This window comes from Penicillium hordei, assembly GCF_028827395.1.
Source record: "Penicillium hordei strain IBT 12815 chromosome Unknown utg000006l_segment0_segment0, whole genome shotgun sequence".
Lineage (NCBI taxonomy): Eukaryota > Fungi > Ascomycota > Eurotiomycetes > Eurotiales > Aspergillaceae > Penicillium > Penicillium hordei.
Window position 1 is genome coordinate 3233531 of NW_026623147.1, and position 26085 is coordinate 3259615.

Below are 26085 nucleotides of genomic sequence, written 5' to 3' on the forward strand. Positions count from 1 at the left end.
CAGCTTCAAACAACCTAGTTACCACTTCCGATAAATTTTGGTCAATTCAATAACTCATATACTTTTAAATCATAAGGAAGTCTCCTTTAAAATCGTACCCACGCTCACCTAAATTTAGGCACAATACATTTTGAAAGAAAAACCTCGCTTAAGATATATATATACAGCACGCCCGCAGTCATACTTCACTACTTCCAGCCACAATAATTCGCTTTCTGGCCTTCGCAGCCTTAACACTGGCCTTTCGTGGGTTCTTTGCCTCAAATATGGCGTCCAGCTCCTCGAGCGTGAATCCCTTGGTCTCGACAAAAAAGAAGTACATAAAGGTCATCTCAAAAGTATCCCAAAATACAAAGAACACGTAGAACCAGTACCCAATCTAGAGAATAGATTAGCAGTGTAAAAGACATAAGAGTCCGAAGATTTTTCTTACATTTGATAGCGCAATGGGTCCAACGAAGGTATTGAGAAACCCGGCGGCCCCGGCTGTCAACTTGAAGGTACCCATGCCCTTGGCTCGCATTTTGTTACTCACGACTTCAGCAGGATAGATAGGTTGCATTGGGGTATAACCGCAAGCAAATGTTGCACCAAAAAGGAAGATGAAGACAATACTAACGGTCGATGCGGTTGTGTTACCATACTTAGTGTAGCCGGCGGAACAGGCTGCCACGATGGACAAACAAATTGCCATACCAGCTGTGCTGGTAATGAGCATCTTGCGACGTCCTACAACATCATGTAGACGGGAACCGCAGATGGAAGACACCCAACCAACGACCGCATACACGATATTGAGAATCAATTTCATGTTAGTGTCTGTGATGCCAATGCCACTGAGCATGATAGGCAGGTAATAGGATACGATGCTAGAGATATCGTCAGTTACCCAAATCGCCAGTACCCAGCACATTTAACATACTTGTTTCCGCTGAATTGGCCAAACCAAGAGAAAGCAATGTTAAGCATGAGCCTATACCGACTCGAACGAGACTCAACAAGCACCCGGAGATCGAACAGGTCTTTCCAGGTAGCTTGATGGTCGACATCGACAGTTGCGAGAATTTCTCCCATCTGGAGTGCCACGAGTGGGTGGTCAGCATCACCATTTGTGTGATAGGTAGCGATGATAGCCTTCGCCTCGTCGTGCCGATCCTTGGACATAAGCCTTGAGCAAGGGTGAGGTTAGCATTGGCACACCGTTTCAGCAAATGAGATAAACCAACGAGCGAACAGTGAAATATTGACTTACCATCGCGGGGACTCGGGGTAGAATTTGATAACAAGACACACAAGCCCTGGACACACTATCTGAAGCCAAAGGGGAATCCGCCAATCCAAGTTACCCTGGTCGGCAAGGTATTTGTGGCATGCATACACAGCTGATGTTGAAAACACAGAGCCCACATTATAAAATGTGTTATACATCCCTGCAATGGTTCCCCGATACGCTGGTGGAGCAAGTTCGACTAGATAAAGGGGAGCAGCAGTATGTGCGCATGTTGCGAAGAAGGACAGAATAAATCTTCCTGCAATGAAAGTTGGGAGATTTGATGCAAAAGCTGTTACAATGGTGCCGACGCAGACACCCAAGCAGCCGAAGAAGATGTGCCATGTTCGTCCATACCAGTCGGCCATCCAGATGAATAGTGCACCGCACATTTGACCGACCTGATAAAAGAAATTAGTATAGCGCGGAATCACAGAGCCAGTATCTATTTTACCTGGAAGATAGCAAAGACAATGCCAGTACTGGCATTGCCATTCTCTGGCAAGCCAAAGTAACTGATGTAGTTCGGAAGCGCGTTGATAGATCCCATCAATGAACTGTCAAATCCTATATGGTGTTAGGAAGCCAAAACTCAATATAGCCATCAGGCTTAGGGAGCTCACCGTTCATAGTTGAACATAAGAACACAACCGCCGATAGGATATACAATTTGATGTAGCCTGGACCTCGGGGATTCGGTTTGTGCGTCGCCATGATGGTCGCATACGTTTCAATGACCTCCTCCATATTTTCTACCTCCTTCAGGGTAGGGTCTTCCATTGTTTTGTTCATAATGGCGATAAGAGACCTCGCCCTGGATTATCCCAAAAATATGAAAAGGTTTCAAAAGAATTAAGAATAGATCTCTAGTTGACACGGAGCTCCAAAGAAACCGCGATGACAATGCTCGAGATGCTTTTTGCGACAATGCAGGCTGTCAAAGGGCTTTTATAAAAAGACCCATGCCTGGAAGATGCATGTCTATTAGACTTCATGCAATCCCCACGGGGAGTCATGGGGCCCCAGTTTTTCCTCAAAGACTAGGCCGAATTCGTCGCACGGATATTCAAATCTTCGTTATTGCCCCGGAAATATCGCCCCCACAAGACTAAGCCCAGACCCGAATGACAAAAACGAGATAGAAAGTGTCTGGGGTTAGACAATTTGTGCGGTTGGAGTGGGGGTAACATTGATCGTGGGTTGAGATCCTGATCTGGACAAAACATTGGGAGGTGAATGCGTTTCGGTCTTAAGCAAACTTTCTTCACTCGCTATACTATCGAATCTCATGATGAGGATATAGTACTCATTAATTCTAGGATATGGTTCATAAAACGAAGTTTTATAGGAAGCAATAGTTATGATTCAGTCTATAATTTGGCCATTAACTTATTTTCCACCGCGTCTAAGCCGGAGGGCCCGTCATAAAGCTGAGCATTTAAGATAGAAGTGTTTACCTATCAATTTTCCAATCAGTTGTTGGCCCTTTTCAATGCGGACGATGGAACTTACATGTTGTGGCCGAAGATCACTCACACCGCTGACACCGACGAGTCTCATAGCTGTCGCGGCCTCGTCTGCGAGAACTATGATTGACATATTAGTACAATGAATATGATACTCGATAGATAGAAGAACACGAACTCTGTAGCGATCTGTGAACACCTTCCTCTCCACCCACGGCTAGACCATAGAGTGCAGCTCGGCCAAGCCCAACGCCCTTTGCACCCAAAGCCAGCGCCTTGACGACATCGGTTCCCCTCTTGATGCCGCCATCAATAAGGACTTCTACCCGATCAAAGACTTGCGGGCAAAATTTCCTGATTTCCAACAGAACTTGCATGGGCGTATTGGCTGTGTCCAATGCCCTTCCACCGTGGTTGGAGATAACGATGCCCTTAACAGCCTGGAACATGGTTGCCGCGTACGCATCCTCATGCGTCTGGATACCCTTAAGGACAATCGGAAGGTCGGTATGAGCGGAGAGCCATGTCAAAGTTTTGCGCCAGGTGAGAGCCGACTCCGTCCCCCAGACTTGCGAAACCCCTCCTCCGGCAACCTCCTCCGCCTTGTAACGCTCATCGGCCTCGCGCTTTCCTGGAAATGGAGCATCAAGTGTCAAGACAATGAATTTAATTTGTGGGATGGCCTTTATCTGAGCCAAAGTCCGTTCTGTGGCCTTGATATCTTTGAGAACATAAAGCTGCCAGGCAAAAACCGCATTAGGACCTGCTTGCACGATATCAGCCACAGATACAGATGCATTCTTGCTTATGATCTGGAGAGCGTTGAATTTGGAACAAGCAGCAGCTATCCCCATTTCGCCTGATGGGTTTGCCAACTTTGCCATGGCTGCTGGTGAAATGAATATTGGCAGCCCGACCTTGTTTCCTAGGATAGTGGTAGACAGCGAGCAGTCCGTGCAATCAACGAAAACCCTCGGTCGAAGGAGAACAGATTTGAAAATGGCTCCATTTGCGAGTTTTGTGATCTCGTCATCTGTACCGGACGCGTAGTATGCAAGTGCTTTGGGGCTGAGACGCTTTAAAGCTAGACTTTCCATCTCTGCGATGCTCAAGATCGTACCCATTGGAAGAGAGGGAATATGCTCGGGCTGTCCGTCGTCCCTGAGATTTTGGGATGCCGGCTCCAACCGACCCAATAATTGATCCGAAGCCAAATACTCATCAAGTATCTCAGCTGGATGGACATCTTGAAAAGCACGGGTCGCATCGGTGCCAGCATGTTGGAGAAGGATTGCCTTTCCCCCGGGATGGCTGTTCAAGAACCTGCTAACCTGGAGCTGTGAGCGGAATTTTTATTTGTAGGGGGAACTGAGAGCCTACATCGTAGACATTGCCGTGGATCGCGATCCAGCAATCGCCTTCAGCTCGATGGGTTTGTACTGATGTGGTTAGCAACCTGCCCAAATGTATTTCCGCGAGACTTACTATCCGACAATGATAACGTAATTCCAGACATAATGGTTCTGTTATTCTCTATTGCAATTGGGGGAGACACTCCTTTCTATGTCTTTTTCTCACTCTTTCGTGACATTGGGGAAGATTCGTGAAGATCCGTCCGCTCTTCCCCACATTCCGTGCTCTCCGTGCTGTACGGGGTTTGAAATTCCCGTGCCATTTCTGGACTGCGGGAATAAAGACATTCACATTGGTTTACACCAGAGAGCGCTGAAACACCTAGTCGAACGTCCATTTTCCAAAGGGGTCCGCACCTTGAAAGTGACCGAGGGTTCAAAATACCGTACCTTTCTCAGTTGATCCCGACATCAGGGATAAAACGGCTGACCTTCTAACGTGAATTCAGACCTCATTGTGCAAAGCTCACATTTATTGACATCATGCAAAAGTCCACGCGAGAGTTGAAGACCGGTTGGTCTATGAAGCAGGCGGATGACATTTCTGATGAGTGTTGGATTCCCGTGGAAAACGTTCCTAGCCAAGTCCACATTGATCTCATTGCAAACAAAAAGTAAGCACTGCCCACTGGGCAATATGTCAATGTCTTCTAATGCTAATGGATATTTAGGATTCCCGATCCATTCATGGATGCTAATGAACTTGCGGTACAATGGATCGCAGAGAAGGACTGGGTTTACCGCACCGAGTTCACTGTACCGTCTTACGAAGATATTAAAACGGACTTGGTATTCCTCGGGCTAGATACCTTTGCTACCGTGACTCTAAATGGAACCATAATTTTAGAGTCGGAGAACATGCATACTTCACATAGGGTGAATATCTCCAAGCTTCTTCGGTCGAGCCAAGAGAATGAACTCCAGGTTGTGTTTCAATCCGCGCTACTCCGTGGGCGAGAGCTGGCCGATCAGCATCCAGAGCACGTCTTTCATGTCCGCCAGACAGAAGCAAGCCGCATCCCTGTACGTAAAGCGCAGTATAACTGGGGCTGGGACTGGGGTCCTATCTTGATGACTGCGGGACCTTGGCGCCCGGTTGTACTTGAGCAGTACACTGCCAGGATCGACGATGTATGGATACAATACGAAATATCTGCAGACAACAAATCTTGCTCTGGAACCCTATACGCGCGAGTGGGGGCGGGTGCAAAGGAGGGCGATACTGTCCTTTTGTCGCTATTTAACGCAGACGAGGCAGTTTTCGAGCAGAAATGCGGCATTGGAGCTGATGGGTTGGTAAAGGCCGCTGTGAAGCTTGTTTCTCCCTCTCTGTGGTACCCCCACGGTTACGGATCGCAGTTCCGCTACCGACTGTCAGCTTGGCTCATCCGAGGGGATACCAGACTAGACGAGCAGACCAAACTTGTTGGGTTCCGGCGGTGTCAACTAGTGCAGGAAAAAGACGAGTTCGGGAAGTCTTTCTACTTCCGCATCAATGGTGTCGATATATTTGCTGGCGGGTCCTGCTGGATCCCTCCCGACAGTTATCTTGCCCAAGTATCCAAAGATCGTTATCTCGACTGGATGAAACTCATGGTAGAGTCCAATCAAATAATGATTCGCGTGTGGGGTGGTGGAATCTATGAGGATGATGCCTTCATGGAAGCATGCGATACGTTGGGAATTCTGGTCTGGCATGACTTTGCCTTCGTCTGCGCCAGTTACCCGGTCTACCCGTCCTTCCTTAAATCCATTGAGGAAGAAGTACGACAAAATATTAGGCGGCTGAGATCCCACCCATGCGTGGTAATCTGGGCCGGAAACAACGAGGACTATCAGGTCCAGGAGAGGTATAAGCTTGAGTATAATCAGGACGACACCGACCCGGAGTCGTGGCGACAGTCGACCTTTCCGGCAAGGTATATATATGAGCATTTGCTGCCAAAATGGATGCAAGAAGAGGACCCGTCTAGCATCTATCACCCTGGAAGCCCTTGGGGCGATGGCAAACACACAACTGACCCAACTGTGGGCGATATTCATCAATGGAATAGTGAGTTCTCTCACACCATTCGATTTCACGGTAACATTCTAACAAAACATAGTCTGGCATGGCCAGATGAGCAGATATCAAGACTGTGCGGAGCTTGGCGGGCGTTTCGTGAGCGAGTTCGGAATGGAAGCCTACCCTCACCTCGAGTCCCTTCGCCGAGTCATCACCGACCCACAGCAACAGCACCCTGGCTCAATGATGATGGACTTCAGAAATAAAGCTGGTGATCATGAGCGCCGCTTGATGACCTATGTTTCAGAGAACTTCATTGTGCCATCTGATCTCCCATCCTTCACCCACATCACTCAGATCCTCCAAGCTGAAACGATGCGCTATGCATACAAGGCCTGGAGACGGAGTTGGGGACAACCGGGAGCTCGAAGATGTGGCGGTGTACTCGTGTGGCAGCTGAACGATTGTTGGCCAACTGTTTCTTGGGCAATTGTCGATTACTACTTGGTTAAGAAGCCTGCGTTCTACGCCATATGTCGAGCTTTGAGGCCACTTGATGTGGGTGTATCTCGTAGCTGCCCGGTGTGGACTTCAGGTCATGCCGATCCAATGTCTACCAACTCATGTGAGTTCGACCTGTGGATTGCGAGTAGTCGTCAAGAGGCAGTTGAAGTTGAGGTCAAAGTCAGATTTATCTCCATCAGGTCGGGTAAGCTGGTCAGTGACACTATCAATATCACAGCACTAGCAACCCCAAATTCCACAACAGAGGTCCTTGAAAAGCAACGCGTGAATGTTTCCATGACTTGTGGGAGTGCGGACTACAATAACCTGGATCCATTCATTATTCATGCAGAGTTATATATTGAGGGTCTGGTTGAGGCAGCTGATACTGCCTGGCCGCAGCCTTTGAAGTATCTGGACTTTTCGAACCGGAATGTCAGGGTTGAAGGCTCTCCATCCCAAGAAGAGATCACTATCTCGGCGGACCTTCCAGTCAAAGGGTTCGTGTTTGAGGAGAGGGAAGGCTTAAAGCTGAGCGACAATGGATTTGATCTTATACCTGGGGAGAAGAAAATAATTACTTTAAGTGGCAAAGGTGCAGCAACCACGGAACTCCCATGGACATATGTTGGTGCAAAGCCACTCCGGGTGGGAAGAGATCCTAAACTATAAGCAATATTGCGAGTTCACTTTCGATATTTATGGCCTTTTACAATTCTTTTTCCAACCCTCATTTCGTAACTATAATGCACATATATTCACTAAATTATGTCTGTGGGGTCAAATGCCAATTTGATTCCATCGACTCAGCAAAGAGTCTTCCCCGCATGCTGAGGCATAACTTATACAATCCCTGTATATGACCGGAAACAGCTCACAATAACTACAGATGGAGGTAATGTAGAGCTGATGCCCTGGAGGGGTGTGAGGATGACTAATGAAAATAATATGCGAGCCGATATTTCCCGCGCAGTTGCCGGGCCGCTTCGGCTTCTTCCAAGGTCGTTCATGTCTAGCGTGCGGATCGAACCACTAGTATGTACTGTAGGAGCCCACCGAAAGTTAACTACACTAAATCTGGCATTCCTTTCGTCTTTTCGCCTATTTACACTGACCTCGGGACCTCCAGGGCTCCACGGCTCGTACTGTCGGTGAGTCATGATAGATGGGGGCAATCCATGATAAATCATCTTGTCCCAGATAAAAGGAAAGCCCAAATTGTTTTTACAACTCATTTTTAGCTCTGACCATGTCCTCCCAATGGCGGCTTCCGCGTCTTTCCTTCTTCCAATCACTCCGCCAGTCTCAATTTACTTTGCCTGTGCGCCCGGAGTTTCTGGTTTCATCTGCCTTCCACTTTGTTAATCCTCGCCATCATGTAACGGCCACGGATAATATCACTCAGGTATTTCCAGAGTCTGCGATTGCCGGGCTAAGCGACGAGGAAGCATTGGCGTTATTCACTTATGGGTTCTTCGGTGGCTTCGTCTTTGGGTTCGAGAGGTCTATCCTACGAATGGGGGGCTGGAATTTGTTTCCAGCGCGGTATACGGGTGAGCAACTTTCTAGGAGACAATCCCTACGTGCATCTTGAAGAACCTTCATAGATCTGTGGACAAAGGTGTTGTGGGACATTGTACTCAGAGGTTTCATCTGCTGAAATCGTCAATATAGGTTTCCAAGGAGATCCACATGCATCCCAGATCTGGAATCTTTCCGAACTTCCGAGCCGTCACCTTCTCCCTGTCGGCAGCTCCCTTTTCGGGTCATTCAAAGTGATGGACAAGCAAATAGTATCGGAATCATCGGACCAGCGGGCCAGTTACGTGGATTATGGGTTTGGCTCGGACGAGTTCAGGTTTGCAGGCTGCCACCGTTTCCAAATCACTCGATCGCCGCGTATAAACGCTGAGCCCCTGGTGCAGTTCGAGCTACAGCATTTCCGTTGTAATCCTCAAGAAAACCAACCATTATTTGTGGCGGAACATATTGCGTGGTTTCATTATGGCTATGCGAAGGCGTTGTTTGCGAATGCAGTTCAATGCATTCTACTGCGGTAGCCCCCATCGCGAAAGATGTGGCAGTCGATCTGGAGTTTTATATATACCATCCCCCCTCTGATAAACAGATAATATCTAGTGCAGGTTTAGCTTCTGTAAAATAGCACCCAACGAGAGAACAGTGATTGAGAGATGAGATCACTGTAATTTACCCCGACTCTTAAAAGATACATGCCGCTCTTCTTTATATCACCTTAGGCACAATAAATTAAATTATTTTCAAGTCGCATGTAATTAAGGACAGGCCACATACGTGGCCGACTAGTCTTATATATAGATAAATATATCTATAAATGAGTCCTTCGGACAGGACGTGAGGTGTATTGCCTGCGGTCCGGTTATTATAACGACCAATGAAGCTAGAGAACAATTAGAGACTTTGCGACAAATTGTTGCGGTGCCTAAGGACGTATTCGCTTTATACGTATAATAGTAGCGTACCTCGGGGTACCTATTATAATAGCTAGATATATATTTTGAGTGTTCAAAACTTGTAGATGTGTCTGGTCGGGAACGCTGGAGAATGTGTCATAAATATTTTAGCGACGAGGGGAGAAATTTATAAATTCACTGTAACTTCTGCAAGTTTACCAACTGAGTATGGCAGGGGACACTACAGTACATCGTTGTACCCCTGTGCGTACGTAATATCAGCAAGGGGGGATATATTCATCGTGTCATTAGTTGCCTACAAATATGTATAGCCGCCTTGCCTTACGCTCTTATACACCGCTATACACCTTCGCTATTACACAGAGTAGGGTAACATGTTCTTCGTTTAAAGTTGCGGTGGAATAATGCGGAGGGGGTATATCAAGACTCTCATCCTGATCGAGGAACCCTAGGAAGCATTATCTTCTCAATTCCTGCAAATCTATCACTCAAAATAACTTTCTGTTCACCTGTCTTGAGACCTAAGTTCATTCACCTCCGTTAACAGCAAAGTTATGGCTACTCTCGCTCTCGCTGGCAAGGTTGCCATAATAACTGGTGGCTCGAAGGGTATTGGCAAAGCGACAGCTCTTCGACTTGCGCGTGATGGTGCCAAGGTGGTTATCCAGCACCCTTCCAATGACAAAGGCGCCCAGGAGATGGTGGACGAAATCGGAGAGCTAAACGCTCTGGCTGTCAAGGGCAATGCGAGCAGCGTGGCCGACAGCGAAGAGCTGATCCGTCGTACGGTGGAGGTGTTCGGTCAAATTGATATTGTCATTTCCAACACCGGTTACTTACCCATCCGAGACCTTGTGAGCACCTCGGAGCAAGACTTTAACGACTGTATGGATGTAAATGTAAAGGGGCCATACTTTTTGATTCAGGTAGGTCACAAAGATGCAGAATTCGGATGATAAAGGAAGTCTTGCTAATAGTCAATGTAGAAAGCGGCCCCTCACCTCCACCCGGGAGCCCGAGTCATCCTAATTTCCTCCGCCCTCTGCCACGTCTCTACAGTTAGCCCTCCCTACCTTCTTTACTTGACCGCAAAGGGTGCTATCGAGCAGATGATTCGCGTTCTGACTAAGGACCTGGGCCCAAAGGAAATCACCGTCAACGCAATCGCTCCAGGTCCGACCGACACCGAGTTGTCCACGCCAGGCAGCTCAGAGCCTGCGTCGAACGCCATCAAGGGTCTTATCCCCAATGGACGCTTGGGTACACCTCAAGAAATGGCGGAGACCATGGCATATTTAAGCTCCTCGGCGAGTGCCTGGGTCTCAGGACAAATCCTACGTGTGAATGGCGGCATGGCATAGATGAGCTTCGGAATAAAAGGCAGCGATAAAGGGAAAGTGTTGTATTGTAAAGAAAGAGGTCTTCTCTCCAACCTCCGGCCCGAGTATTTAGTCCACTATCCGAGATCTATGCCCTTTGTTCATAGTGCAGCATTTGACGCTTTGCCGAGTGAATCGAAGAGGATTGACTAGAAAGGACAGGAAAAAATTCTAGAAGGAATTAGGAAAAAAAAGTTTCTTCAGATGTATAGTTCGTCTACCCGGCCCTTGCATTTTGAATATTGGTGATTCAGAGGAAGTACCTTTGGTACTGACACGCCGATCAAGAAATATAGAGCAGAGGCACTTAGCCAACTTGAATTGCTAAATTCACTTCAGATAGCAGTGTTCTTCACGGGAACATTTATAACTATTACTGTGATACTTATACATATCGTACATACGTGTAGTAATTTGGTGCTGATATTTCGTACCTCGGTCTGTCCATTGATTTGAGGGGTGATTGTTGAGATGCCCTGAGCCTAGTAGTCCTAGTAGTATTTCCTACTCTAGATACTCTTCTTCAGTAGTGCACTCTTTTCCCCTATATCTTTCTACTATTTTACCCTCCCTTTGTAGAAGTTTTATCTGTAATTCCGGTTTGGATGGAGTCAGTGTGCTTTCTACATCGGCATCTGGTGAACTCGAGTAACACGTCCGTTGGCTGTTGTATCAAGTTATCAATCAAAGTCTTCAGCGTATAACACTTATCACTTCGAGATTTTGTTTCTCTTGTCACAGCCGCCGAGGTCAGGGCGGCTCAGCCTTGAGATAGCTTTCGGGCGACGAGCATTAGCCTCACCCTAAAAAGCAAAGAAATCTTTTAATATCCAATCGCATCCAGCCACGTCGGGAGTAAGCCATCCCAAATTTGATTTGTTGATGCAGGTTGGGGTAGATGAATTATGCGGAAGGCCCTGCTGAATTAATTTGAGTGTACGACAACCACCAGGCCGGACTCTGTCTGGGCAGGCTCAAAGGATCATGGGGGACAGAGGTCAAGAGAATGAAAGGCTCACCCATGAAAACTACACGGTCGGATGGGTGTGCGCTTTACCCAAGGAGATCGTGGCAGCGAAAGCCATGCTTGATCAATTGCATCCTCCCCTCCCACAGCCTCCGCATGATTCCAATAATTATACCCTCGGTCGTGTTGGCAGTCACAACGTCGTCATCGCCTGTTTACCGCTTGGAGAGCTGGGGAATAACTCATCCGCATCTGTGGCCACGCGGTTAAATTCTACGTTCCCAAGTATTAAATTTGGGATTATGGTTGGAATTGGAGGCGGTGTTCCTCCTTCTGTCAGACTAGGCGATGTAGTGGTGAGCGCACCTAGCAACGGGTTCGGCGGAGTGGTACAGTGGGATTTCGGCAAGACTGAGCAAGGGACTGGGTTCAGACAGACAGGATCACTGAACAGTCCGCCGACTATTCTTAAGACTGCGCTCTCCACTCTTCAAGCGAAGCATGAGATGGAAGGGTCGGTAGTCCCAAAGTTCCTTGAAGAGGTCGAAAGAAAGTGGCCAATGTTAGCACCGAGGTACACACGACGAGAGAACCTGGAAGATATGCTGTTTCCAGCAGATTTCCAGCATGTCACGATCCAAGATATAGGGGAAGGTCAGAACCACTGTGCAGGTTGTGATCGCAGCAAACTTCTGCAACGAAAATATCGTGATATGCGAATCCACTACGGTCTCATCGCCTCTGGCAATCAGGTGGTCAAAGACGGAATATTTCGTGATGAAATAAACTCCAGGTTTGGTGGAAATGTGCTGTGCTTCGAGATGGAAGCTGCGGGCTTGATGAATGAGTTTCGGTGTGTTGTGGTACGAGGCATTTGTGATTATGCGGATTCACATAAGCCCAAACACTGGCAGGAGTATGCTGCTGCAGTAGCCGCAGCGACAGCTAAAGAGATACTCCTCATGGTCCCGAAATGGGACGTATTGACAATGACTCCCATGGCAAGTAAGTGCAAGCGAACGTTGAGTCAGATGTGGATAGCTAGCAAGGTCACAAACCAAGAGCCCATTCACCGAGTACCAGATGGACACTTCAACTGACCAGAGATATACCGTGATGGTTTTGGTGGAGAGGGGATGTTCTGTGTTCTTGTGCTAACTTGGGTTCCTTTTTAAAAGTACCGAATCATGTCACAAACACAAAGATTGACACTGCTAGCTTAAAAGGCAAGGAAGACTTGACTTCCCTGCTTTGGGGACCAGAACTTACACCAGAGACAATAGGTGCCTCACGGCGTATTGAACACCGAGAACCGTTACCAAAGATCTCAAATCTCGATGCGACGACTAACCATGACAGAACTCGTATCAAGGGCTTGCATGAGGGCTTGATTATTGGTATCGATTTTGGAACGACGTGAGTGACCTGTGTAACTCACTCATACGTTCCAATACTTACAGCCGGTGACGGAGATAGATATTCAGGTGTTTCATGGGCGACACTGGCCGACTTCCAGCACGCGAGTATCAATGTCATCACCAAATGGCCTGGGAGCGACAGTGACCGGGCCAAAGTGCCCACTCGGCTGTTTTACGAGAACTCAGAAATCCTATGGGGATTTCAGGTCACGAACGATGTGGTACCATTACAATACTTCAAACTCCTTTTACTACGGGAGGGCGACATAGAAGACAAAGTTGGAGAGTCAATGGAGCTTAGTCATACCAAGAGGACACTGCGCGATAATGGGATCACGACCGAGGATTGCATTGCAGATTACCTCCGCGCGATTTGGAAACATACCCTTGAGACCATTCGCCAGGCACGGGCTAAGCGCGGCATTGAGGCTCTAACATTTCATGTGGTCCTCACTGTGCCCGCCACGTGGAAAGATTATGCCCGAAATGCTATGAAAAGGGCTGCCAGCAAGGCGGGCATCCTCGACTACCGCACGGCCGGTCAGACTTCGCTGGCCTTTGTCTCCGAGCCCGAGGCGGCCGGACTGGCAGCACTAGTTGATCGCGGAGACTATGTCGAATCTGGGGACGTGTTTGTGGTTTGCGATGCCGGAGGTGGAACCGTAGTAAGTGGCACTCGATGCTGTGATGTAGAAGGTGCTTTACAAGGTGGCGCCAGCTAATCACCTAACGAAATTACAAGGACGTTATCACCTACATAGTTGCAGACAATCAGCCACTCCAATTAGAAGAGGTAGTCGAGAGTGACGGTGAGCGAATGATATCCTTTGTTCATTCAGAGAGATACCCAAACTGGCAAGATGCTAACGGTGCTTAGGCAGTTTGTGTGGCGGCATCTCTATCGATGAAGCCTTCATATCACAATGCAAGAATCGCGTTGGCCGCAACTGGTCCCACTTCAGGCGGGCGGATATCATGACTATGCTAACAAAGGAATGGGAGTACGGTATCAAGCCACGGTATACTGAAAGGAACGGCCCCGATAACTATCTAAGAGTTATGTTACCTGACCTTAAGATGGATGTATCCCGCAAGGCCCATATCAAGCCGGGGTATATCTACTTTACTGGGTAGGCCTCATTCAACACACTAGTTGCGTTCGATTAACAAAACCGCAGGTCAGACATTCGGAAGGCATTTCACACCAAGGCCGTTCCAGGCCTCCTGAAGTTAGTCGACACCCAACTTAGCCAGGCTCACAACAAAGGACTCAATGTGACGGTAAGCAGAGGTTTTATGCTATCAGGTCTAGGGTGCTAATGCTACACTAAGGGGATCCTTCTTGCCGGAGGCCTTGGGTCCAGCCCCCATACATATGAGTGCCTCGAGGCCAAATATTCCAATCGCGGAATCGATATTCATCAGTCGGTTGCCGATGGAGCGTAAGCCTTCTTGTTATAATAGCTGTTTGTGGACTATACTAATCCTAGTCCCGGCCGAAAAGGCGCACTGCCGTCTGTCGTGGAGCCATACTTAAGGTTATCATGGATGCTTCAAAGTCTGCAACTGTCCAATGACCTCAGTGTCTTTCCAAATATTTCCAGAACTGTTGAGCATAGCATGGAACTGGGAATCTAAGGCCAGAATCAATCGCAAGAAGGATGGGCTTTTGTGTGCACATCATGGTTTTGCAAGGTGCGGAATCAGATAAACTTGTGTATTAGTAAGGCATGCGCTCTTACATATATACTTACATTAACCTGCATCCTTATAGGTCCTTTTAGTTGGACGATGTTGCAAAAGGAGGTCCTAACTGGCACGACTACTAGAGGACTTATATCGAGGAATACTTACCACCGTCTTCCTTGGGGGTGAAGGTTTAATATCGAAACTGAAAGCCCGCGTACTCGATTGACCGATTGTGGGAGATTTTCTCTTTCTAATCAAGTCTTCTAAGCCAATTCTCAAGGGCCAACCAGCATCCTTAACCTTCACCCCGTGTATGCACCGTGGCTGCCGTTGAAGGATGGTAGGTCTTAGATCCCGCAGATATTAGGCGGATAGTCTCGTAAATGAAAAACGGTAGCTACTAGAAACAAGCTACTAGAAACGTGTATTGCGATGAGTAGAGAATTTGGCTATATGGTCAATGACCTCTGCTATGTTGATACCATCGTATATCAATTCCCTAATCTTGAACACAATAAACAAAGAAAAAACATAAAACTATGATCAGCCGAAAATTCACAGACTACGAAACAGAAGCGGATGGAGCACAGATATTTTGTCCAAGCGTATTGGATTACATATATGATAGATACTACAGTCCACGTTGAAGCCGAGCCCAACAACCTTAAACAATCATCACAATCTTAGCCAATGCCCCCTCTTCTTCCATCAACCGATGAGCCTCCACAATTTCCTCCAACGGAAAAGTCTTGATCGGCAACCGTATCTTGCCCGCCGCCAGATCTCGAGCAATCTCCTCAATTGGTGTTTTCAGTACAGCCTCTGTGGTGCTCGCATAGGTGGTCAGTTTAACGGACGTCGGTATCGATTCCATGGGACTGAATTGGTCAAAGGTCCATTTATTGCCAGCGATACCCGTCATGCAGACAGTACCACCTGGGGCCACACATCGCAGAGAGTCGTTTAACGTGCTTACCCCAACCAGTTCAAGGATTTTGCTGAACGGGGCGCGTTTCTGGACCTCGGCCAAGATTGATCCACCATCGATAATGACGTCGTCGATACCGAGGCCACGTAAGAACTCTACACGTGCTGGGTTCCGCGTTGTCGCAGTGACAGAGACTCCATGTGATCGAGCAAGCGCCGCGGCAGCCAATCCCACGCTGGTAGTTCCGCCTCGGATAAGCAAGCGGTCGCTGGGAACAAGCTCAAGACTGGTGAACAAGGATCCCCAAGCCGTCTGCATAAGTTCAGGAAGAGCACCCAAGACGTCCCAAGGCACGGGCCGATCAGGGCCAAAGGCAGTGGTGACATTGACGCGTCGCACTTGTGTAGCTGGCACTACTGTGTATTCGGCATATCCGCCATCGAAGGCGCGGCCCATGCCGCCCATTGCAGTGACAACGGCCTCGCCAGCTTCGAAGCCCGAGTCCGGGGCTGCACAGTCGACAAGTCCAGCTGCCTCGATACCCAGAACACGGGGGAATGTCACACCAGGTGAATGACCCTGACGCGTAAATACCTCCGATCGGTTGAGCCCAAAAGACTTGACGCGTATGCGCACTTGTCCCGCTGTGGGAGTTGGTTTGGGGAGCGTCTGTAGCTTCAATACTCCAGGTCCACCTATCTCGTGCATCACGATAGCGCGCATCGTGTCAAGGGACATAGCTGCAACGGCTCTAGGAGGGGTAATTGTGTCAGCGATAGAAGTGATAGTAACCGTGGTTTGATGACGTGGTAGTAACCCTGGTCTGCTGACGTGATACAGGTAATAGCAAGAGGTACGCAACGAGTATAGCAATCGCAGTCAAGACAAAAACAAACGGCGTTTACAAGCAGAGATTATGAAGATGACCTTTTCAAGACACTAAAGTCTGCCCGTATGGTAAGACAATGTCGACAGCTCTCTCGCGTTCTAAATTTCTTTGTAAGCAACATCCCCCTACAAAGTACGTAGATAGCCTCGACGTTCGGATTCGGCGTTCCCGGTGGAATTTTGATCATTCACCAATCACCACTCATAGCGACCCCGCTGTGGGTTTTGGGGAGACAATGCGGTTTAGTTCCCGGTGGGATGTTGCTATTCCAACTTCGGTCTAGCGTTCTAGTCTATCTGTTCTTATTGGATATCGGATCCATTAAAGACTATGGCGATTAGTGACTCTAGGGTTGCTTTCCCAATTTGGAAAGCCAAAGATGTGCTTGGGTCCGCTAGAAAGACCGGGACCGCCTCGCGCCTTCAGTCTTGCTCGTGGTCCGTCCTCAAGCCCGACCCCGTATCAACTTGCAGGGAGAATTTCACGGGTATAATCTCCTACTGGAAGATGTACCTCCTCTGATACTGAACCTATAATTGATATTCTGTCCAAGTCCCGAACACTGCCGAACGTGAGGGAATCGAAGACAAGTATTTCCCATATAAACATGGAAGAAATGTAAGTCAAAACTCATCCATACTTGTTCCTTATAATGTTACACGATAACATGTAGGAATAGAGGACTGGATAGTCAGATACAGCGATACCAAGCCATGTGAGGCGGATTTGAATTTCTTTGTATTTTTACATGACCCTCGCAATCTCTTTCACTTCCATTGTTGAAGAGATACAGCTCATTTTGCAATGCACATTGTGTATTTTAGCTGGGAGTATAGATGCTTTTACTTTCCTTTCACCATTAAATATATTCACACGGAATACCCACTAGCTGCATGTATATATTGAGCTTTAAATGTATATTCAGGATCCAACCGGTAAATGCAATAACCAATCAATGAGCCTATTCGTTCCCGTTATAAAATAATACTATATGCATGTCCCCATGTCACTCATTCCTCTTCTTCATCTTCCGTACCAAACCACTAAGGCTGAAACACTGCGTTAAAATGAATACGATATCATTCCTGTCATCCACGGGATGTGGGGTGTGGGGTGAGTGTTCTAACCAGCACTGTTTCACACAGAACGAAAGGACAACACAATGACAGAAGAAGCCCAATCAATACGCTCGCTCAGTGACGAGGAACTAGAGGAACTCATTATCCTACGATTTCGTGCCCAGGAGCACGAGGAGAGGCGTATTCAAATACTCAGAGACTCACGGGTGACTTAGATGAGATACCAGCCTCTTATTAACTTATGATTTTACCGAACCCATCCAGAGTGTCGTCAACTTACTCTCCAGCCCTGGAGGACCGATTGGCGCAACTTTGACCAGCGGCCATGGACCTATTTGAGGAGGTGGAGGTGGACGAACAGGTGTTTGGAGAAGTCACGGAATGGTAAAAGGATCACATCGTTGATGGTTGTCTAGGATCCGGCTCATGCTTTTTTCCTCTTCCTACCTCCGAGCTTGCGAGGTGTCATAAACAAAGAGTCAGTTGGTTTATCAACCTAAACCTGTATTTGGTTGGTAACTTCTCAGAAATTGAGTATTCCAGGCTCGTCGAGACCTCAGATATTGTTACTCTCTGAGAGGGGCACAGTGGCATAAAAGCTCAATTCATCATTTGATCCAGACTAGTACTACAAATATAAACAATTATAAGGCATGAACAACGTATTAATCGTGAAAGGTAAGGATATTAACTACAAGTAACAATGTTGAATTCACAAATTCAGCATCACCACAGCACCGACCAGGACAGCCATCATTCCCAGGCCCTTTTCGATGTGCGTACCAGCTGAAGCCTTCGTCGCCCCAGGAGTACCATTTTCCGCCCCAGATGTACCACTCTTCGATTCAGACGCACCACTCTTCGCCCCAGGTACACCATTCTTGCCCGACGTAATCTCAACAATATCGTCCGGGTTGTGCTCCCACCAGTTGAGGTTCGCCAATGAGATCTCATCGTTCTCAAGATCAAAAACTGCATAAACTGTGCTCATGAAATTGGAACCCAAGACGATGCTTCCCTCATATTGAAGGTGAACGTTCTCACAGATCGTGAAATAACACGTTTCCTCATCAGAATACCACCCATCATTCGTCGCGATATCACTTTGTTGGCTAACGAACTGGCTGAGGTAGAATTGGAATTCCAATTTCCCGAACTTGAACTCTATCGTCGAGTTCTCACCCATTGCACTGCAGGAGAAGTTGACTTGTCCGTGCTCATCCGGCACAGAGGTGTTGCCAATTTGGGCATTCAGGGCCTGAGCGACGGACTTGGGCACGTAGCTCATACTCACCGCAGTGTCGAAGACAGCGTCTAGTGGGAACGTCGTAGACGCCGCGGATGTTTTGTTGATTGAGATGCCATCCATATTGACACGGAGAGCTTTTGGAAGATCTGATCGTTTCACGATGGGGAAAGTGTAGAGCGGGCCATAGTATCTGGCCTTGTTAATGCCGCCGAACAGAGCTGTCTGGCCCCAAAGACTGAAAGCCGGAGAGTTAATGGTACCCGCGTCGGCCAATGCCTGGGTTAGGGAGATGGAAGATGCATTTCCGTATCCAAGACTCAAGGTATCTGAAATCGTCCATGTTAGTGATTATACCGGATAGGTTTAGACAGACGTACTAGCAGTGATGATAGGCTCCGTGATGATTCCCATCTTCATAGTGTCCACCTTGACACCGCCAATTTTCAGAACATCGGTCACGAAGTCCCCAGTTGTCATTGCACCAGAATCATCATATGCGAATTCATCATCAAGCCTTTTGGCGGTGGTTGAAGCAGTAAGGTTGTAGGCGCCATATCCGCCACAAGAAGCGTGGTCCACGTAGAGATCGCAATCGGAGTTATCCACGCTATACAGCCAGCAGCCATTACCCCATGTGTCGAAGTATGCTAGGATATTCTGCGGTGGGGTGCCGAAAGTCACATTTGCGACATATGATACGTACTGGAAAGCGAGGTTAGCCTGTATCTCAATACAATTTAATTCTCAGCATTGGACGTACGTTCACTTCCTCATTCTTCAGACTGACGTCGACACCCTTGGATCGCCTGGAGAGCTGAGGTGCAGTGTCGCGTACCATTGGTACCGCGAGAACCGCCGGGCCGTGTCTCTTCTCCACACCGAATGCAGCATTGGTCAAGGCTACACCAGCCAAGCTGAGGAAGCAGGCCAACCCACTGCGCATGTTCATAGACGCGAGGTGGATGAAGGTCAGATGCAAGAGAGTAAAGTCGAGGTTGAAGACAAAACAGAACGAAAAAAAAAAACACAACGAAGCTTTGAGTCATGGCAAGCCCGGGGCTTAAAATTTGACGAGGGAGGAATCCGCGGGCGCAGGTGCTAAATTAGTCTAGTCAAGGTTCTTAGCGGCAACAAAGTCCACAGGCTATAAAAGAGGCGCCTCATGCTCATTCAAAGTTGCTTCGATTCATATTTTCGAGAATATCTGCATTCTACCTCAACATCAAGATAGGAAGTGATCAGCAGAGATCTAAGATCTTCCCAAAGCACGACCAGCCCTGGAGTGCTCCGTGTACTCCGTAAGAAGGAAAGGATCCGCCCAGGTTTGTTTTGGCTCCGATGTTTAGATCGTCTTGGCAGGGACCGAACATAGTGGAGACGCTAGTCCAAAAGGAGGGGGAAATCTCTCCAACGTTGTACACCTCGACAATGTAGAAAGGATTGTTGCGAAAAGATTGGATTAATTCGTCTTTCTAAATTGTTCCTCTCTGAATTTCCAAGCTTTGGTACCTTGACCATAATGCGAGTATGGACCTAGACCAAGGGGAGGCCTCTTTTCCAGACTATATCCACATTAGGGGATTAGTCTTAGATCCGTATCTCGCGGATAGAGTGTAAAAGGAGTACTTTGAAATCTAGCCAGACGAAAAGTGGTGTTGTGGTTTCTATTCAATCGTTTCATAAGAAAGTCTCGTGTCTGGTAGTTATAGTGGTTTCAAATTGTTCCCCATCTGAACAAGCAAAAGCGAAACTTGCGGTGCAAGCCGAATCTAGTTGCTCAAACAAGGTTGTTTGGTTAAATGCCTGTGCTTTTACTCGTACATATTAGTAATAAGTTCAGGGTGAAGACATGTTGTCAAAAGGTCACCATAGCCCTAAAAAAAAAAGGAACATCCCGAAATCATTAAAGTCTATTATCTAGCTCTTCTCGACAGTAATTTCGGTCGTTTTCCAAATATGACCGTCATGTTCCCCGGGTGAGCCATTCCGGTGTGACGATTCGCCCCATTCTGAGGTCGATGGTACACTGTCGTCGATCGACCCACTTGATATATAGGGGGCTTTATTCCTCCCATCCATCTCAATGATACTCTCTTCACTTTCACCGACAGGTTCTATGTCATACATTCTGGTTAGTGCGCGAGATGTTCGACTTTCTGCCCCAGCCCGGACCCGACTGGTAGAGGTCCCAGGCCCACTTAAATTATACTGGGGTGTGGTTTTCGTCGGGTTGGTTGTTGACTTTAGGAAGCTGAGGGTCGAGCGAGCCAAAGACCATACGAAAGGGGCATTGGTTACCCAGACACCGATTGAAGCTTCACGCAGGTACCAGAATTGGTAACTTGTGTCGTAAATGTTGCGAAAGGTGAATATTTTGGAAATGATGGCGCAGAGAATCTGGACATCAATTAGCATTGTCGGGTGGTAATGTGGGAGGAGAAAACATGGACAAACTTACGACCACAATACCCATGGAGAATACCACCAAAACCGGAAGCTTAGTCCGCCACGGCATGCGCGTTCGAAACAGCAGCGGCAGAACTACCAGCAGAATTGCAATATCCGAGCTGATGTTGAAGACTGCCTGGACAATCTCGAAGTGGAAGTATGTGGCACATTCGCGCTGAGGCGGCGGCAATGTCCAGTATCCGGATATCGGGTGGCAGTTCAAGAACAAGGTCAATTCGGTGGCCAGCCATCCAAGGGCGGTATAGACGGCGGATACCTTGACCCATCGATGTTGCTTGAGGTTTGATCTACAGTTTATCAGTTTTTGAGTATATCAATTGCTTGGTCTTAACTCACGTAATTCGGAAATATACCAACAGCATGCACGCCTTCAGGCAATAGATGGTGCATACTTGGCACTGAAAAAGTGAGTTAGAAGGGGTCCTTTGCAGCCTGTGGAGGACCGCTCACATGCTCCGAGGCAAATTCGATCTTCGAGCCCAAGACCCGTTGTTCGATTTCATGAGCAGTGAATGTCTCAAATTGACCCGGTTCGTACAAGGTACTCCCATAATTGGTGATCTCGATATTCGTGACTACAAACGCAGTGTAGAAGATCTACATGAGACAGTTAGCCTCATACGATCGCGGGGGGTAAACCTGGAGATAGTTGATCCGCACGATTGCCAAAAACATCAAATAATCCTCAACTTGGAGGTGGAACTTCAGACGCTTGTACCGAGCATAACTGCGATCGAATCAGTGGTAAATTCAGCTACCGAGTCCGAAGAATGCACTAACAGTCGCACGATGAAGAACAAGATTCCCACGGCATACATAATCCATGACTCGACAATCAAGTCATGTACTGAACCACCACCCTGGTTGGACATGGTTGTGAGTATGGGGTAGCGACCCTCCCCTGACCGAGCTACATGGGAATCTTAAGGCGTTAAGGGTGGTGAATAAACTAAATAACCCCATATAACAGGTTTTCTTTTTTTTTTGAGCCCTGTATCTAGTGACTGCGACCCACCAAACAATATCGGCATTTGCCTCGTGCTTACCGGGGGCCGACAATCAAAGCCACCAATGAGGAGGATTGGTCGCGTGACGCGGCCAATGAGCAGGTTTCGATATCGTATGCCTACATTCGCGGATGGTGCTCCGGAGTTTAGTGGTTTAATTCCCAGCAACATTCCAGACTGGGCGTTTCAGCTTAGGCCTCCAAGTTGAGTAATGGATTGGGGCCGGTCTCTCATGTACATTGGTTTTGGCGTCTCTGATGAAGGTTTGGAGTGGGGAAGAGAGGTATTTGCTCCGTGGGACGACGAATAAGATCTACGGCATTCCTTCGAAGGTTCCGGCCGGATATTGTCAACCTTGGATGAGACATACGAATTTGGTACAGAATACATTAAATGTGGGTGCTAAAATTGTATTTCGGAGGGGCGGAAAACGTAAATTGGCTGTGGACCCCAGCTATGGCCATTTGTGAACTAGAGCACAAGCCTAGTGGCGCTGCTAAGCATGGGTAGTGGTGGGGGCCAAGCCACGGGTCTAGCCGGAAGTACTCCGTACTCCGGACCTCCATAGGTAACAAGACAGTCACTTGTTATTATTTGCACATCACACCACTTTTTCTCTGTCAAACTCTTCAATTCCTACTCCGTAAACTGAACTTTGTCCGGGTTGCAATCACTAGTGCAGTGAAAATATGATCAAAAGAGCGGTGAGGGATGTACTCGGCAATTACTGAATAATAATGCCATTGTACAAACCATAACACCATCTCCCACTATCCACCCAATCTCCGGCTGTTGTTACATCCGGCTAATAGCATCGCCTATTTACTCCCCTCGGAGTTGACAGGGATCACTTCCTGCCAAAACTCTCTTTCTACGCTTCTACAGGCACCATCAAGGTTATTTCAAATCCTTTATCCGACCCCCCTGGTCGCGTTCTCCCAGGCTTTTGGTTTGCATACTCACTTCCGCTCTCATCCAAGCATCATGGATCAACCTATGGGAGACGAAGAGAAGAACTCTCAGCTTTCGACGCCAGTTAAATCGCAGCCGAGCTCGACACTGCACCCGCCGAAAAATGCGTTCGAGCGCTTCAATGCCCGCCTGAGCCAGCTGAATTTCTTCGAGACGCGCGGTATCGAACGTGTCCCGCTCGATGAGCGCAAGCCCAAAGTAACCTCGGCGGACTATATGGAGATGGCTCTGATGTGGTTCAGTGTCAACATCACGGCGAACAACATGGCCGTTGGTATACTCGGTCCGTCGAGCTACGGGTTGGGCTTTGTCGACTCCGCCCTTTGTGCCACTTTCGGCGCTCTGCTGGGCGCTGCTGGTGTTGCATACATGGGAACATTTGGCCCTGCCAGTGGAAACAGAACTATGGTATGATTTTGAGCCAATCGCGCACGTGCCAACCGGTATATTGATATACTTATGCAAATCAGGTCGTGGCTCGGTATTTCATGGGTTACTATCCCAGCAAGATATGCGCTCTGCTGAATATCGTCATTATGCTGGGGTACGGTATGGTCGACAGTATTGTCGGTGGACAAGTCCTCTCCGCCGTCGCGGGAAACAACATGACCGTGTCTGTAGGCGTGGTTATCGTCGTCATCGTCACCTGGGTCGTGGTCCTGTTCGGCATGAAGATATTCTATATATATGAACGGTACGCATTTCCCCTTCACCATTCCCTGGTCTAGCCCGAGCCGAAATACTAACCGAAACCGTTGACAGATGGGCCTGGGTCCCTCAGCTCATCGCCGCCTTCGTCCTTGTCGGTAGCGCTGGCCCCAAGTTCGACACTTCAATTGTATCTACAGGTTCGGCGCAAACAATCGCCGGCAATCGCCTCTCCTTCTTCTCACTGTGTCTCTCCTCATCAGTCGCCTGGGCTCCGGCCGGTGCAGACTTCTATGTCTACTTCCCTCCCAACACGAAGAAGTGGAAAACCTTCCTCATGACCTTCCTCGGTGTTGGTCTAGCTCTAACCTTTGCCAACCTGATTGGTGTCGGCCTCGGCTCGGGCGTGGCGACCCATGCCGACTGGAAAGCTGCCGACGCCATCTCCAACGGCTCTTTGATCCTCGCCGGCTACAACGGACTGGGCGGCTTCGGCAAGTTCCTAGGCGTTCTAATTGCGCTGGGTCAGATCGCGAACAATGTCGCGGGAACTTACTCCGCATCCTTAGGCTTCCAGATGCTGGGTCGCTACCCGGCCAAGGTTCCCCGGTGGGTGTGGACCTGCGTTGGCGTCATCATCTACTTTGTCTGTGCTTTAGCCGGTCAGAATAGCCTATCCGAGATTTTTGAGAATTGGCTCGCTCTGATGGGCTACTGGGTTTGCATCTATCTTGTAATTTCTCTGGAGGAACATTTCCTCTTCCGCCCATCGAGAGGCTATGATTGGGCGGATTGGAGCGATCGCTCGAAATTACCCCTTGGTCTTGCTGCGCTGGCAGCCTTTTTGATCGGCTGGGTTGGCTCCATTATTTCTATGGACGAGATATACTTCGTTGGTCCGATTGCCAAGATGGTTGGCGAGAATGGCTCGGATCTCGGTATCTGGGTTGGTTCGTCGTGGGCCATGCTAGTATATCCGGGACTGCGATGGCTGGAGCTAAAGAAGTTCAATCGTTAATTGTTTCAATGCGATGGACTGTCTCGATATCTAAAAATAGATATAATAGAGTGCTCCGAATCACTACCATCACTAATATCTCGGCTGGGCTATTCTAACTTGAGAAGACTTCCGTGAATTCCACCCCCGTACAATATGGAAAAGTCGTAGAAGGTTGAGCAGAGAGCGCTCGCCACTTCTTTTGCTGCATCAATAATTTTCATGGTTTCACTACGGTTCCCAATGGAGGCGACATGTAGTGCATTGCCATAAAAGCCATCTTCCGCTAACTAACTCGATTCAAGCAAACCAATAGCCCGTTGTGACTCGTAGAGGCTGTTAGTCGGAATATATCTAAGGAGCACTTTGCCGTAGGCATCAGAAACTATATAAGTATAGCGCTGCCACTGATCGTTCTTGTGTGAATCGGTATAATCACAGATGCGGCGAATGGTATGATACGGGAAGTGATTTATTAGGCCAGCCGCTTCCATCTCAAAGTAGATAAAATCCCCGTCAAGGTCCTCTAAAATTCTATCGCGAGTAACAGCATCCTTCACGAAACAGTTTCCAGACGCGATAGTTCCGTAATGAGCGACAGGGTTAGTCGTGTCCCGCTTCTCGCGTAAGACTCTCTCATCTTTATCGAGGGTGCGGCTGTCATGCCTATCGATATGATTGTAGGGGGCTTTGAAGAGTCGGTCATTCTCGGACCCTTGATAAGAATACCTACCGGGGCCCCTTTGAAGTTTTTGCATTCCTCTCAGTAGCTCGTGTCCCCTTCCATTCCTCTAGTTCGTATTCTGCTTGGAGGCTCCCTACGTTGAGAACGACTCGCTGAGGCATGGTGAGAAAGCCTGTCCACTCATATTTGTCATGGGACCTAGGTTTCCCCAGATGATATTGAATTATACATCCGGTGGTTCCTTGCGGCTGGTTTACGACGATATCGCCAAGCCGGATATCACAACCTTTTGTAGGTCTTGCAATGCCGCCACCAATTCCAACAAACAGGCTAATTTTGCAGAAAGTATGAAAGCATGCTCATTGCGGTAGCTGCAGCAGATACGGTCCCATACAACCCAACAGGAAGGGAGGCAATCACAATGTTATGCTTACCCATCTTTCCCCAGTGCATAGGTTTGAATCCGCAGGGTGTTGAGTAAAGGAAGGTGCACGGCTGATCATCACGCTTAGACCTCTGTATAGCCCATCAATGGGCCCAGACCCCCAGCCCAACCCACAGCCCATTAATGGGGGCCTATCAAAGCCCATCAAAAGCCC

At 48.1% G+C, this 26085-nt stretch overlaps 12 protein-coding genes across 12 annotated transcripts; 6 read left to right on the forward strand and 6 right to left on the reverse strand.

The window, feature by feature from the left end:
• Positions 1-178: 178 nt before the first annotated feature.
• N7537_011851 (sugar porter family MFS transporter) lies at positions 179-2062 on the reverse strand (the record flags this gene model as incomplete). The annotated part of the gene is made up of 6 exons (XM_056902905.1): positions 179-379; positions 434-869; positions 923-1168; positions 1253-1671; positions 1725-1837; positions 1894-2062. 6 exons carry the CDS (start codon positions 2060-2062, stop codon positions 179-181), a joined length of 1584 nt encoding a protein of 527 aa, XP_056748192.1.
• A 578-nt stretch (positions 2063-2640) lies between these two features.
• N7537_011852 (FMN-dependent alpha-hydroxy acid dehydrogenase family protein) lies at positions 2641-4252 on the reverse strand (the record flags this gene model as incomplete). The annotated part of the gene is made up of 5 exons (XM_056902906.1): positions 2641-2727; positions 2783-2856; positions 2915-4067; positions 4117-4175; positions 4222-4252. 5 exons carry the CDS (start codon positions 4250-4252, stop codon positions 2641-2643), a joined length of 1404 nt encoding a protein of 467 aa, XP_056748193.1.
• A 379-nt stretch (positions 4253-4631) lies between these two features.
• N7537_011853 (beta-mannosidase) lies at positions 4632-7329 on the forward strand (the record flags this gene model as incomplete). Its single annotated transcript, XM_056902907.1, has 3 exons — positions 4632-4762; positions 4820-6201; positions 6254-7329. The coding sequence occupies 3 exons, from the start codon at positions 4632-4634 to the stop codon at positions 7327-7329; spliced, it is 2589 nt and encodes an 862-aa protein (XP_056748194.1).
• A 577-nt stretch (positions 7330-7906) lies between these two features.
• On the forward strand, positions 7907-8717 carry N7537_011854 (uncharacterized protein; the record flags this gene model as incomplete). Its single annotated transcript, XM_056902908.1, has 2 exons — positions 7907-8210; positions 8332-8717. 2 exons carry the CDS (start codon positions 7907-7909, stop codon positions 8715-8717), a joined length of 690 nt encoding a protein of 229 aa, XP_056748195.1.
• A 947-nt stretch (positions 8718-9664) lies between these two features.
• Positions 9665-10471, forward strand: N7537_011855 (uncharacterized protein; the record flags this gene model as incomplete). Its single annotated transcript, XM_056902909.1, has 2 exons — positions 9665-10036; positions 10097-10471. The coding sequence occupies 2 exons, from the start codon at positions 9665-9667 to the stop codon at positions 10469-10471; spliced, it is 747 nt and encodes a 248-aa protein (XP_056748196.1).
• A 2101-nt stretch (positions 10472-12572) lies between these two features.
• On the forward strand, positions 12573-14320 carry N7537_011856 (Hsp70 family protein; the record flags this gene model as incomplete). Its single annotated transcript, XM_056902910.1, has 7 exons — positions 12573-12594; positions 12635-12872; positions 12933-13539; positions 13617-13683; positions 13752-14004; positions 14053-14155; positions 14207-14320. The coding sequence occupies 7 exons, from the start codon at positions 12573-12575 to the stop codon at positions 14318-14320; spliced, it is 1404 nt and encodes a 467-aa protein (XP_056748197.1).
• Positions 14321-15227: 907 nt separating this feature from the next.
• N7537_011857 (zinc-binding alcohol dehydrogenase family protein) lies at positions 15228-16229 on the reverse strand (the record flags this gene model as incomplete). Its single annotated transcript, XM_056902911.1, has 1 exon — positions 15228-16229. One exon carries the CDS (start codon positions 16227-16229, stop codon positions 15228-15230), a length of 1002 nt encoding a protein of 333 aa, XP_056748198.1.
• Positions 16230-17447: 1218 nt separating this feature from the next.
• On the forward strand, positions 17448-17674 carry N7537_011858 (uncharacterized protein; the record flags this gene model as incomplete). Its single annotated transcript, XM_056902912.1, has 2 exons — positions 17448-17493; positions 17526-17674. 2 exons carry the CDS (start codon positions 17448-17450, stop codon positions 17672-17674), a joined length of 195 nt encoding a protein of 64 aa, XP_056748199.1.
• A 497-nt stretch (positions 17675-18171) lies between these two features.
• N7537_011859 (uncharacterized protein) lies at positions 18172-19651 on the reverse strand (the record flags this gene model as incomplete). Its single annotated transcript, XM_056902913.1, has 3 exons — positions 18172-19034; positions 19086-19410; positions 19469-19651. 3 exons carry the CDS (start codon positions 19649-19651, stop codon positions 18172-18174), a joined length of 1371 nt encoding a protein of 456 aa, XP_056748200.1.
• A 974-nt stretch (positions 19652-20625) lies between these two features.
• Positions 20626-22049, reverse strand: N7537_011860 (uncharacterized protein; the record flags this gene model as incomplete). The annotated part of the gene is made up of 6 exons (XM_056902914.1): positions 20626-21105; positions 21167-21464; positions 21514-21575; positions 21628-21774; positions 21838-21904; positions 21958-22049. 6 exons carry the CDS (start codon positions 22047-22049, stop codon positions 20626-20628), a joined length of 1146 nt encoding a protein of 381 aa, XP_056748201.1.
• A 1119-nt stretch (positions 22050-23168) lies between these two features.
• Positions 23169-24822, forward strand: N7537_011861 (uncharacterized protein; the record flags this gene model as incomplete). Its single annotated transcript, XM_056902915.1, has 3 exons — positions 23169-23564; positions 23627-23850; positions 23919-24822. 3 exons carry the CDS (start codon positions 23169-23171, stop codon positions 24820-24822), a joined length of 1524 nt encoding a protein of 507 aa, XP_056748202.1.
• Positions 24823-25091: 269 nt separating this feature from the next.
• N7537_011862 (uncharacterized protein) lies at positions 25092-25647 on the reverse strand (the record flags this gene model as incomplete). Its single annotated transcript, XM_056902916.1, has 2 exons — positions 25092-25467; positions 25535-25647. 2 exons carry the CDS (start codon positions 25645-25647, stop codon positions 25092-25094), a joined length of 489 nt encoding a protein of 162 aa, XP_056748203.1.
• Positions 25648-26085: the final 438 nt, after the last annotated feature.